The following is a 13,526-nucleotide window of genomic DNA, read 5'->3' as shown; positions in this document are numbered from 1 at the left end:
GGGGGAGGCAAGCGTCCCAGACCTATTCTGAGGCAGAGAAAAGGGCTGCCTGCAGTGCATTCAGATACCTCCTGAAAAAAAACACAAGTCATTGCTAGGCTCCGCTCCAGCCCCCATGAATCGCTGCCTGCGAGTAGCCATGACTCCATCTTCTCAGATTCTGTTAAAGAGGCGCTGACCTTCACGCTCCTGCTCGTACAGAACCCCTGCACGACTGGGTTGGGAATAGCTGACCAGCACTGGGGACACCTACGGTGTGCTTAATTCACTCACTGCCAGTTTTAGATCTGCCGAGTTACCATCGTACCTAGTCACTCCCTTTGGAAACCGAAAAAAAACAAAAACCAAACAGCAAGTCTCTTACACACACACAGAGATTTCTGTGTCTACAAAGGCAGTGCCGGAAATAAGAACAACAGATGAATTTCAGATGTTAAAAATATCATTTAATTAATGAAACATAAATCATACCAAAAAGTTAAGTCACTTTTAGTCAATACATTTGCATTTATTTTAGAATATACTCTACATCTGAGTAAAAAAGTTTTAAATAGGCTTCAGTACATGTACAACCGTGGAACCCTTCATCCTTCCCAGTGAACTGGGGTGTTTGCGAGTCCACTGGGTCCCGTCCCGGGTAAGACGAGCAATTTTAAGCCGGTCTCGTTATTTTCATCAGCTTCTCTTTAGCCTCAGACCGGCCAGCTATGCAACGCGCTCATACACGTACAAATCCACCCTCCCTGCCTGGAAGAGGCACAGCTTGCCCCACACCATACAAAAAAAAAAAAAAAAGAGGAAAAAAAATTAATAAACTAGTATCGATTAATTTACATCTCGCTCGCTCTCTGTTTTGTGCGTTGGTAAAAACGACTGCAGTCCCGGGAGCACGCGGGGAGACCCCACCCCCGTTAGGAAAGTAGTGCAAAACAAGGGAGGGGGGGGGGTCCTGCGGAGGGAACCCCGCTCCCACCGCCGCCCCCCGTCCCGTCTCATCCCATCCCGTCCCATCCCGTCCCCCGCCCCGCGCTCCCACCCTCACTGCCCCCAGCTGCCGAAGCCGATCTCCTGCTTGTATCGGTTGGTGAGCACGTTGGCCTTGCGGGTGAGCTTGGAGAGCACCGTGTGCAGGCCGCTGAGGTGGTAGTGGAACTGCTGCTCCAGGTCCTCCTCCGCCTCGCCCTCCTCGGCCGGCCCGCCGCCCAGCTTGTCCTTCTTGCGGGCGGCCTCGTCGGCGGCCGGTGGCGGTGGCTGCACCACGCCCCACTCGATGTCGTTGCGGATGGACTTGAGCAGCACGTAGTGGCTGTACATGTCCCGCCGGGAGAAGTAAGCGCCGGGGCTGGCGGTGGGCAGCGGGGCCTCCCGCTGCGGGCAGACGGCTCCGGCCGCGTCCAGCTCCTCCAGCAGCAGCGGCACGTCGCGCAGCAGGCTGGGCACCATCACCGTCTGGTCCATGTTGTTGACGGCGCCGATGAAGCGGTTCATGGCGTTGAGCAGCGAGTACTTCTGGCTGTACGAGTCGCAGAGCTGCATCATGACGGCGGGGATCACCTCCTCCTCGTCCTTCCTTCTCCTCCTCCTGGCTAGGCGCTGCGGCTGCCCTCCGCCGTGCCTCGGCTGCTGCTGTCCCGTGGGGAAGCCCTGCGGGGAGGAGGGCGTTAGGGATCGCGCTGCACCGAGCTGTGCTCCCCCTCTTATCCCTTTCCCTCTCCCACCCCGGAGCCACCCCTACAAGCGGCCCCACCGCCCCCACCCTCCCCCCTCCGCCCGAAAAGCCACGGAACACCCCCCAAATAACACCCACAAAGGCACCCGTGGACGATGGCTGACCCCCCCGGATGAACCGGCACCCACCGTGTGGCGCAGCCGCTCCCCGCCGCCGTCAGCCCGCCGCCGCCCGTGTCCGCGCTCCCATCCCCGCCGCCCTATTTATAAGCGCCTGCCCGCCGACGAGGTGTTCCCCAGTGCCACCCCCCCGCGCCGCCGGGACAGATAAAGGCGGCGGGCGGCGGCCCCGGGGCTCGGCGGCGGCTCCGCCTCTCTCCCCACAGCCGGGGGAGGGAGAGGGAGGAGGGAAAAAGGAGAAGGGGGAGGGAAAAGGGGAGGGGGGAGGAGGCCGCGGGGACGGAGCCGCCTCCGGCGCCCGCCCGCCTCCTGCGGGGGCCGCCGCGGACTGAGGGGGCCACGCGGGCGGCGCGTGCAGCCCGCCCTCCCGCCGCCCTCCCATTGGCTGCCGCCCGCGCGCGCGCGCGCGGCGCCGCGTGCACGGCTCCGCGCGCGCTCGCGCTTCCCCCCCCCTTTCCCCCCTTCTTTCCCATAATGGCGCCGAGCCGCCCGGCCCGCCATCACCCCACGGCCTCACCTCCGCGCCCAGCCAATCAGCGGCCCGGCCCCGCGCCCCCCCCTCCCTCCCCAGCCAATGGGAGGGCGGCCAATGGCATTGCTGGGGGGGGCAATCAGGAAGAGCGGCCCCTTCCCCCGCCGCGTCCCTGGTAACAGGCGGCCCGCCGCGGGTCACGTGGGGGGGGGGGGGGGGAGCGCGTTGCCATGGCGACGGGGCAGCCGCGGGGAGGGGGGGGGGGCGGGGCTGGCGCGCGGGGCGGCCGTTAACGGTCGGCGGGCAGCCGTTAGCGCCGAGCTGCCTCAGCGGCCCCTCAGGCGCCGGGCCGGCCGGCTGCCGTGTCTGTTTATCTATCTATTTATCTATCTATTTATTTATTTTTATTTTTGATTTTTTATTTTTTTTTTCAACTTCCCGGTGTTCCGGTCAGCCCTGAGGCGCGGCGTGAATTAAAAAAATTAAAAAAATTTCCCTCTCGGTGAATTAAAAAGAGGCGCCTTAAATGCGAGTCTGCGTGCTCAGTGTTAAACCTGCGGGTACCGTTATAACGTGCGGCCCCGGCAAGAAACCCGTGGCTCCCTCAGCGGGTGAGGCCCGTAAATGCGGATCCCTAACCCCAGAGTCACGCCGGGGCACAAAGCTCTGTGTGCAAGTAGCGCTTCCTTAACGTGTTCCTTCACCTGCGCCTGTTAGCGAGCCGCTTCTGATATCGGCAAGTCCTCTGTCAGTCAGCCCTCCATAAGCCACCATTAGGAGCACTGAGGTAGGTGGGTGCTGGAGGAGCAGCACCCGGCCGTTCCCCAGAAGGGCTGGCAGTGCTGGCAGCTCCCTTTGTAGGGCTGGCCGATGCCCAAACTGGCTCCTCAGCCAATTCAGGTCCCAGCGTGCGTGCTGGCACGGGGCTGGTGCTGTTGTTTCACACTTCTCTCCCCCCCTTTCCCTTTCTGGGTCCAGTGGTACCGAGCTCTGAACCGAGGAAACCCGTCGCCCCTCATCCAGAAGGCACGCATGTGAATTTATCGTTTTAATTGATGTCTCTCCGTGAGTTTCGTATAATCAGCACTTGTAAGCTTAACATGCTAATGAACGGGGTAAGTAGGAACCTAATACGTTAAAGGAATGCAGACCAATTTGTCTGAGTCCCGCTGAGATCTGAGGCATAACTTTCGCAAAGATTTACTCGCGTTTCTGCCTCTTCCTCCTGCTCCTGCAGCTCCCCTGTGAGGGGAACGATCCTTCAGCAGCCATGGACACCTCTGGGAAGGAGCACGAGGGCTCAGGATGAGGCCGTTTGGAGAAGGCAGTGGCGATCATCCATCTCCTCTCCCCCCGGTGAGCATGCAGCTCCGAGCAAGGCTGCGTCGTGGCAGGGAGCAGCAGCGTGCCCCCTGCGAGGTGCAGAGCCCCGGCAGGCTGCAGGCAGAGCCTTGCTGCGAGCAGGATCACAGCGTGGTGGGAGGCAGCCCGGCGCGGGGCTGCCGGGAAGGCCCTCGGAGCCGCACGGCTCTGCAGCTTGCGCTCGGCGGCCTGCCAAACCCCGGCTTCCTCAGCAGCGTTCCTGGAAACCATCCCAAGTTCAGCTTCAGGCTGCTAGCCGGGGCCTGGAGTCCCTTGCAAACAGCGCTGGCGGGTCAAAGCAGCCTGAAATTCCCCAGACAGGAGCTGGGAAATGCTGCTCCCGTGCTGCGTCCCTCCCCCTATCCTTTTGGCAGCCTCATCCGTCCCCAGTCCCCACCGTCCGCCCGTCAGAGTCGGCACTGCGATGTGATGTGCGGTGCCCGGGACAATGGTGATCCCTTTCAAACGGCTCCTTAGCACTGCCATAATAAGCCTGATAAATAAAACATGGGCTGCAGGCGCGGATTTACTGGAGAGGGCTGAGGGGGCTGTAGCTCCCTCATTAGTATCTCCCGGTGCGGCAGGCGCGCTCCTCATTATGTGGCACGGTAGCAGTTGCCTAGTCATCCGCGGTGCGGCTGCAGCCACTCTGAGGATGCACCAGGGATCCGAGGGGTTTTTTTTTCTTCCTGCATTAATAACAGGAATTTACCGTGGAAAGAAAAAAAAAAAAAAGATGAAAAACCCCACCAAGTTGAATCTGAAGAGGATGAAGGGGAAAAGAGTGTGATACTGAGCCTGATTTTCTCTCTCTCGTGTCTCAGTAAATGCAAAGAAATCCACCTGGCCTTGCCACCTCCGCTGCCCCGCCTGGCCCGGCGATGCTCCGAGCGCAGCATCCACCACAACCTTCCCACCCTGCGTCGTGCAGGGTTCGCTACGCGGGGGCTGACAGCAGGAAAGGCATCACCTGCAGCTTCCATGCGGTTCCTGCTGTCCGCCCTGCGTCCATCCTGATGGAGAAGTCCCCAAACAGAGGGGACAAACCCTCTGCTTGCCCGTCCCTCCCCAGAGCCCACCGTGCCTCGACTTCCAGGCGCCTGCCTGTGTGCCTCGGAGGGCCCGTCCCCCCGCTCCCCCTTTGGCAGCGCAGGTGGTAACGCGGGCATTGTCTCGGCGCAGGGCTCTGCGTTGGATAATCTCAGCGGCTCAACTGTTTTTATCTGGATCTCCCTCCTGAACTGATAAATCTAAATTGCACATTTTCTAAACCGCTTAGCTTAGGGGTAAATCTTGCAGGTATTCTCCGATGGCGAGCTGCTGTCTTTTGCACCTGTCTAGCACCATCTACTGTAGCTTCACTGTACTGTTAGCCCTTCCCTTCCGTCTGCGCGCTTGCCGGTCCTGCAGGAGCTGCCTGCACCCCGAGGAGCTGGCGGAAGGACGTGAGCTCTGTTTTCACTGGAGAGGCTCGCCGAAGCTTTCCCTGCTAGCTAGTGGAGCTAGAATTTGGGATGTGGCAGGACGAGGGGTGGGAACGGGGCTTTGTCTGGGGCAAAGAGGGTCCAAACAAGAAGAAATTTTCCAGTTGCTGCTAGAGGATGCCGAGACTTCAGCTGGGATCCTTGCCACCCATTGATTGGGGAGCTATGGGGCTGCTATGGATTTGTATGATTAACTTTACAAAAAGCACCTTAAAGCTGGAAGGCAAAATCAGAACTAAATTGTGCTAAGCATTACAGATGGCGCGTTTTTTTTTCTTAATAAATCTGTTGATGTGAGTATTTCTGTAGGTGATAGATTAACATAAAAACACTGCCAGTCTGTTCCAGGGCTCTAAAGCACAGAACAAGGTACATCTTACGATTTTGGTCGTTGTTGTTGTTGTTATTAATCCCCAATTTAACTCTTTGAAGCTACTTGCCAGGAGAAGTAACTTGTTTCAGTAGCAAGCAACATGTTTTTCTACAACCCTTGTGAAAACTGGAAATGAAGTGGATTTGGCAGCTTCACCTTTAGAGTGCTGCAGCAAACCCGCAAACCTAAAGACCACAGGGTTTTGTCCTGGCTTTGTTTCTTGATGAAGTTCTGAAAAGAGTTAAATTAAATCCATGCTCTAACCATCTGTATAATTCCTCCATCCTCCCAACGCTGTGTAAGGGGTGCTGCAGAAGTCTGAGGATTACCCTCCCCGGTAGTACCATGCATTTGCTAGCTTAAAATTACTCCAACAGCACTTTTTCATTTGCATGGCTGGAGAGAATCTGTTTTTGCAGTAAGTTTGTGTTTCAAAGCGGATTTCTGTGTCCATCATTATTGGTGGTTTGCAAGACTTCTCCTTTCTTTCCCCCCCCCCCACCCCCCGCCACGTTTGAGGAAGTGGGAACAAATGAAATAAACCCATCATAAAAAATAATTTTGTCCAGGTGGAACATAAATCAGCCAAAAAAATATTATTCTACATGGCAAATAAAAAGCATATGCTGTATTATTTAAAGCACAGCCTCCATATTCACATGCAAAATTAATGCTACAGTGGGAGGCAAAACTGATGGAGGCAGACAATGAAAATATTAGGAGTAAAACATGATGCCAGGAACAATTCAAGCAGAGCCACTTGCAGGGTCATGGTCATATTCCATTTCAAATGGGCATGGAAATACTCTGTGGGTTATTCTTCTCCAGAGATGCACAGATAATAAGCACCTGCTCCCCATGTCTGCTCGTCCCTTTTAACTGTTGATTTATTGAATGTTTCTGAAAGCTGTGGCCAGGCTAGCGAGGGACACAGACCTCGGTGCCTGCGGGAAGAAATGGGAGTGGACAGAAGTGTGCTGGCAGGTGCCCCGCTGGTGCCATGGGTTGCAGCGCCCAATGGAGTCCAAAACAAAAGCTGCATTTTATTCCAGGTCCCGAGCAGAAGCACCTTACTGGTAGGTAAATCAGGAGTCGTCTCCTTGCATCTGCTTGTTCCTCCACACCTGTAAAAGCCAGCAAAAAAAAAACTAAACTCTGCTCCTCTCCTCAAACCAGAGCAAATTTTGGTTTCAGAGCAGGCACATTCAGCAGTACATTAGGGCCAAACGTAATCTTTAGACAATGTTGGAGCCGGGTCACTACAAAGATGCTTTGAATTTCTAAGATCTTTTTCCTTGTAATTTAATAAAAACAGTAATAATTGCATAAAGGGCTTGCTTGGCATAAGTTATGGTCTTTCACTATTTTCTGCTATTTTCTTCTCTCTAGCCAGAGTGGAGCTTTGCAGCCACGAGGTCCCAGTCATGGATGTCGGTGAGCCTGAAGCCCCGCTGCATGGGAGAGGCATGTGCCCGTTTAGAAACAGCAGAGAGAAAAGGCTGTTTAATTAAAAATGTGAATCTGGAAGCGTCGGGCTATTGAGAATCGTTCCGAGCTGCATATTTTACATGCACGGCTAAGGAAAAGGCTCACCGTAGCAACTGGAGTAAGGCACGGTTCAGCTCCTCCACGATGCCAGGCAGTTTATTAACCTGGAACTACAGAATCACTCAAAATGACATTTAGCGGTGCTGAACTTCTGACACAAATCCCCCAGCGCAAGGAAGCGGAGGGGCAGCCGCAGGGCCGATCGCTGAGCCCTGCTGAGTCTTTGAACAGCAGCGGGAGAAGTGCTGCAGGGGAGCTGGAGCAGGAGGATAAAAGAGCCCTGCCAGAGCCAGAAACCGTCGCATTTTAACCCCGGTTCTGACCGCCGCTGCGGGTCTGAGCGGGTCACCTCAGGCCGGGGATTTGGGAGCAAAGCAGCTATGGGGAAAGCCGAGCTTTGGGCACGAGTGGAGCTTTTTGAGTTGTTTTTCCAAATGAAGTTACAAAGAGTTTTGTCGAGACCGAGAGGCCTCCTGGTGCGTTTCACAGCCTAACAGCTGTATTTCCCCCTGCATAAAGTGCGGTTTTCTCTCCTCCCCAATGCCTTGTGCCATCGGTCCGTGACCAGCATCAGCCAGAGGCCAGGTTTTTCACTTCTGCAGGTACCAGTGGATTTCTGACTTGACAATCAAGAAAAAGTTTCCCCATCCTGACCTGCGTGCGTGCTCCACATGTGCTCTGCTGCGTAACTGGAAAGGAGAATTGGGGTACAGAGAGCACTGCCAAATGTTCCCACATGCCTCCCGATACGGGGGAGATAAATTTACCCTCAGATGTTTTTCACCTCCAGTAATCCCAACCAATCCAGTAATCTCAACCGGTATAAATAAGGCTACCGAGGTTTTGCAGCAGGCGAGTTATCGTTTAGCTGACAGTGCCCCTTTAAGCGCTCAGACGCCGTCGTGCCGAGTTTTTGCTGTAGCCAAACAGGACCAGATTGAAATCAATAGCCCCATTTCGCTTGTCACTTACTTAAGCTTGATTTGAACCCATGTTTGTAAAGCTGAGAGGCTTTTCTCTTCCGTCGGTGCAGTGCGGTGCCTCCCGCTGCCAGCCCACCTGTGTGAATTTCACACTCCTGCTTTTAAAAAAGAAATATGACAGACAAGGAAAAAACGTTTTAATACGTGCCCCTCGACAGATAATATATAATATCTCTGTTATTAAGACAGGGCTGAAAGGAGGCCGCCTGAAAAGGAGGCACATCTGCTCAGAGCACAGAAAGTCTTTCATAACTCATTCAGAGTTATTGGCCTTGCCCACAATATTAGTGATAAAAATTGATTATCCATTCCTGCTTGTTTCATGATCCATAGTTATTTTTTCATTCTTATTACAAGTTGGCTCGTACAGAGTGAGACCGTTGTTTAAATGCCCAAGGATGAGCGCAATACGTCTTACTTGCTAGGAGCCACTCCAACTGAAAACAGGATTTTTTTTTTCACATTAGCCCTTCCCTGTCCTAAATGGAGAGGTTATCTGGACGTGGCAACTGTCAAGTTTTCTCTCCTCTCTGGGGAGAAAAAACGCCCTGAGGTCACTGTCTGCGCAGCTGACTGCTGCTTTTTATCCCCAAGTGCAGAGTTTGGGAAAGTAACCCGAACTTAACCAACTTAAACCGAGGCAATGGCTAGGTATGGTGTGGGATCTGAGACTACCCCCAAAATAGGATAAACTAAAAGGTTACAGTCATGAAGAGGAGTTTATTGACAAAGCCGTAATTCCCTTACAAAAAAAATAGGATGGTAACACCAAGATCAGTGCTTTCTTTGCCTTAGGCCTTGAAGATTTCGGTGATTTGATCCAGAACTGGATGCTGGAGATTCCTCCTCTCCCCTGTAAACTCCTTTTAGCATAAACAGATATTATCTGCGCACGAGAAAGAGGAGAACAGGCTCCCAATAAAAATACCTCGCAGCTCAACTGCAGAGCTGGTAGCTTCTCGCAGGCAGTAAAACAGCCAACGCGCAGACTGACACAAAGTGGAAGAGAGAGGTGTTTCCCCGGGGGACTATCAAATGCAAAATCTCTTGTAGCTCAATGAGGAGACGAGCTTTCGCCCACATTTGCTGGGAAATCTCCTCTGGAGGAAGGGCTGCTCGTCTCGCCCAGGGTCCAGAGCTGCTGAGGGCAAAACCAAAAACCAACGCCGGCGACAGCCGTAAGAAAAATATCTACGAGTGCGTCCCTTTTGTCCCTCCTAGGAGCGACGCCCGACCCCGACGGCTCGCCCCAGGAAGGCGAGGGGTCCCAGCGGGCCCCATCCCACGGGGATCCGCTGTTTTTGGGGAGCCGGGGGTGCCGGCCGGGGCGGCGATAGCTGGCGCTGCCTTGCCACCTAGTGTCGCCGGCACGGATTGCAGGTCCCCGCCCGCAGCGCTGCGTCCTAATGGCCGGGTCTTGGGAAGAAATGCGGGCTTCTTATCTCGCTGGAATTACAGGAACTTCAGCTTTTTTACATTAATTTGCATCAATATTTTATGCGCCGTAATGGCCGGATAACCCCGGCGCTAAGAGACTCTATTTCATATTGTCAATAGCGATGGGAAGGGGATAAATTACCACCGGCCGCACGCGCTATCTGCGGCTCATTTGGAAACGGCCCTTTAGCTGATTAGATATCGCCCAAAAGTAGATATTTAGTGTCACTCAGCCCCGCTGCATCTCCTGATTTAGTGCCGAAGCCGTGGCGGGACCGAAGCCATTAGCCAAGCGCCGCCGCTGCCGCTCAACTTGTTTGGCAAACGCGGCCCCTCCGCTTGCGGCTGCCGTGATTTACATATGGAGCCTTGGGAGCAGAGCCAGGTGAATAATTTTCGGTGACAGTGAATAATGAGCCCGATCAGTTCTCCGGGTCCTCCCCCTCCTTTGGTAATTGTCCATGAGTAGGGGCATGATTTTCATCAAATTTATCCGTTCTTCTAAATTATTTGGTGAATAATTTCAGGGAGCGTAGGATGCCTGCAGAGTATGAGCGAGCAGTTTTTTGGCGGAGCACTGGAACCCAAGGGATTTTAGCCGGTGGACTGCAAGTACAGAAACACTGCGCCAAGTCTATTGGTCAAGTAGCACGGGGGTTACTCGTGTATGGAAGTGTGATTTACTTTCTAAAATCATTTTCCCTGTTCATGTAGAGTGTGCTGACTTTGGTGCCATGACATTTTAAAGATTGTAATTAGATACAGGAAAGAAAAAAAAAAAAAAAAAAAAGAGAGACAAAAAAGCTGCAATGCAGTCCAACCTGATTTTCCATGAAACACAGATTAATATTTGCTGAGCCTTTTGGGTTTAGTTTTCATTTCAGCTAATTCTAGTCACATCCAAAATGGAGAGGGCAGATTAAAGTTATTTTGTCTACCCCACAGTCCGTTTCCAGAATGTAGCACTAAAGTCTCAGCTTCATGAACTGAAGTTGACAGTGGGGGGTAAGACAGACGGGTTTGGATTTGGAATTTCATTTCCTTAGAGAAAAAAATCTCCTTGTTGGTAAGCAATTGCAAGAAACCAATTTAGAAATAATTTATGATTTTGTTCTATAAAACTTCCTGCTGCAGTTGGATCCATACACCCATCTTCACAGGCACAGGAACTTGTCGTAGGTGAGCGTCAGCATTGCTTAGGTAAGGCCAAGAACATAGATCATGTGCTGAGTACGTTAAAAAGTAGATGATGACGGGGCAAAGCAAAAAAGAAACTGATCTGAGCTGGGGACTGAGAGGCAGTCAGGAAAGAGCGAAGAAAATGAGGATCAGCCAAGGAGCTGTATTCGGCACACCTCCACCGCCGCACAGGAAAACAGGGCAACCAAGCGGAAAACTTGGCAGCCCTCAAGAAAAGCAATACCACACCCTGTAGGCTTGGTGAGCTATGAAAAACACCGAGGATCGACTTTACATGCCAGCACAGGATTTATTGTCATCTACAATTCAAATCTTTACTTAGAAGGTTATTGGGTTTGTTATCGAGAGAGAATAACAAAGAAGTGTTTGAAGACTAGATCCAGTGAGACCTGGTTTTCTACCGATTTATGGCTTGAGGCTCAGCACCTAGGAGGACTTTGTACTGCATAATAGCAGTTATGCTCACACCGTACCCTTTCCCTCAGCTGGGAACATTAATAGGGTCTTTTCTACACGGCTTCCCGCTTTCATGCAACCCACAGGAAATTTTTATCTTTGACATCTTTGGCCCTCTGTCAAATTTACTTAAATTGGCCATTGAATTTAAAAACCGTCGAGGTTACCTGGGCTGCAAATCAACCCATGTGATTGAATTAGCCTTGCTTCCTTAGCAAACTCAAAGTTAATCAACACGGAGTTAGAGGGATGAAGACTTCAGGCTTCAAAACGGAATTGAACGGCAGCAGAAAGGATGACCTTTTTGAAGCCAGGCAAGCATTTTCATCATTATCAACAATAATGACTAATAAAGTAACGACAATAACAACTGACCTTTTACGTAATAGCTTACATCTCAAAGTGCTTTTCAAGCTTCTTTTTTTTTTTTTTTTTTTTTCCACTTTCAAGAGTAATTTTCTCAAAGTGCATTATGACTTACATTTTTTGCAGCATTGCTGAAGGCTAGGCCCCCTTCGGATAGGACAAAGGCAATCACGTGGCTGGCAACACACTGCACGTCAGCGGAGGGAGAGGAAATTTTAGACAAAGACATTCAGATAGAGTCTCTCTGCAACAGAAAATACCAGGTTTTCTTTACTGTTAAACCAAAAAAGCCAGGACCTGGTTGGTAGATGTCTTACTCATTGTTTTCTTGGCTAGGCTAGGCAAATAGCGGGCATTATTATAGATAACACACCCCAAAGCAAACATCTTGTCAATACGAGGAGCCGTTAGGGTTGGAGTTGTGCTGTGAATGCCTAACCACAGCAGTTGATTTTAGGAGCCGTGCAGGGATGTGCGATGGCACAGATTCTAAAAGACACACAGCACGTGCCAGGTGCAGCCTCAAAACCAAACCAGTAAACGCTTCCATCCCAAGGACTCGAATGCCAAAGACGTGTTCAGAGACAGAGAAGTGGCCATCAAAAAAAAAACCTTCAGAAGTAGTGCTGATGAGCTGCAATTGAGTTTAGCTTTTGGGACGGTATGGCTTTTTTTTTTTTTTTTTTTTGGTATTCTTATAAAATGGAGCCTCAGATGTATGAGGATATGTATGCAAAGAGACAGAGAGAACAAATTACTGAGTGCTGGTTTTTTGACATTTACAGGTTCTGAAATTGTTGGAGGATATATATTGAGAGGAGGCTGCGCTCTCGTTACTCACCTGCCATCAGCACACAGATGTGAGTGTTTCCTCTGCAGTTTAGCAAACACACGGAAAAGGCACTGTGACACTTACTAATTAGTTTCCCTTTGTGGTATTTCAGTTATTACTTTTGTTGTTATTAGTGTTATTATTGTTATCCCAGTGAGTGTGCACAGAGAATGACTAAATGGTTTGGGTAGACACAGCACGATTAGGGAAGAAAGGGGTTTCTAAGCACTTCATTTTTTTTTTGTTTTTACCCCATTCCTTTCCCTCCAGCAACAAGAATAAAATCCTGTGGTTTCCATGCGGAACCTTGTGCAGGAGACGGGCAGCAAATAATTAAGCATTCCTTTCCTACAGCCCAGCTTAGGCCTTGTCTGCAAACATGCAGATAATACCGCTGCAGAAATGAGGTATTAGCGGCTGGGTTAGCTTACTGGTAAGGCAGCAAGTGCAGAAAGGAGCTGTACACAGTCAGCACTTGCTCACTGAACTGATCGTTGACAGAGGGTGGAAGCACAACAAAAACCTTAAGGATGGGCGAAAACAGCAAAGTGCCATGGGCTGCACAGGGATGAGCGCTATACAAGCTTAGGGGGAGAAAGGAGTGGCACGTCTTCAGCTTTCCTCGGGCTCACGGGAAAGGGAGTTACTGACATAACCCATGTCCGGCTCCCTAAATTAGGCACGAGGACAGCCAGAAACTGCTGCAGCAGCCCCTCAGGTACATTGGGTCCACACCGGCTGCCGGCATAAGGCTGGTGGAGCAACGTGCATCCTGGCTAGCCAGTGCTCCACCCTCCGGTAAAGGAAACCTGGGGGGCTCCTTCAAAGCTCCTTTGCTCTACAGAAGCTCTGCTGTTTTTTTTGGAAGGGCATAGGGTAAAGTAACGGATGCAGCTGGAGGTGGGATTGAGTTGAAAGAAAGGTAAGCTGGGCTGAGGTTTCCTTCTGTACTGTACTGATGCCAGCACCACACGCAGCTAAACTGAGGTGTGGGGCTTCAGAGATAAAGGGAGTTAAGGAAAGGGCTGAAACAGTCTTCCGTGTCAGTAACGCTGTCAGGAATGCCCTTCCAATTCCTTTTTTTCCAAAATGACAATACGTGAAGTTGTCTGAAGAAGGATAGGAAATACGAATTGTGTGTAAAAGTTCTGCACGTGCTGTAAGT

At 51.6% G+C, this 13,526-nt stretch overlaps 1 protein-coding gene and 1 long non-coding RNA gene across 3 annotated transcripts; one reads left to right on the top strand and one right to left on the bottom strand.

The window, feature by feature from the left end:
• Positions 1-424: 424 nt before the first annotated feature.
• MID1IP1 (MID1 interacting protein 1) lies at positions 425-2,075 on the bottom strand. Its single transcript, XM_027449008.3, has 2 exons — positions 1,858-2,075; positions 425-1,644 (listed from the first exon to the last, which is right to left on the bottom strand). The coding sequence occupies exon 2, from the start codon at positions 1,537-1,539 to the stop codon at positions 1,039-1,041; it is 501 nt and encodes a 166-aa protein (XP_027304809.3). The 5' UTR covers positions 1,540-1,644; positions 1,858-2,075; the 3' UTR covers positions 425-1,038.
• Positions 2,076-2,108: 33 nt separating this feature from the next.
• Positions 2,109-12,732, top strand: LOC101793457 (uncharacterized). 2 transcript variants are annotated; one of them, XR_011804912.1, is made up of 8 exons: positions 2,109-2,931; positions 3,038-3,107; positions 3,299-3,435; positions 3,558-3,676; positions 4,507-5,535; positions 6,447-6,615; positions 6,929-12,190; positions 12,315-12,732. It is a non-coding gene; the product is annotated as an uncharacterized lncRNA (long non-coding RNA). The 2 variants fall into 2 exon arrangements; XR_011804910.1 differs by having other exon boundaries at positions 4,507-6,615.
• Positions 12,733-13,526: the final 794 nt, after the last annotated feature.

Source organism: Anas platyrhynchos, chromosome 1 (genome assembly GCF_047663525.1).
Source record: "Anas platyrhynchos isolate ZD024472 breed Pekin duck chromosome 1, IASCAAS_PekinDuck_T2T, whole genome shotgun sequence".
Lineage (NCBI taxonomy): Eukaryota > Metazoa > Chordata > Aves > Anseriformes > Anatidae > Anas > Anas platyrhynchos.
This window is presented reverse-complemented; position numbering and strand designations above follow the sequence as displayed.

Bases quoted from the DNA above. Each gene is read 5' to 3' on its own strand.
- MID1IP1 (XM_027449008.3), bottom strand. From the start codon at position 1,539: ATGATGCAGCTCTGCGACTCGTACAGCCAGAAGTACTCGCTGCTCAAC.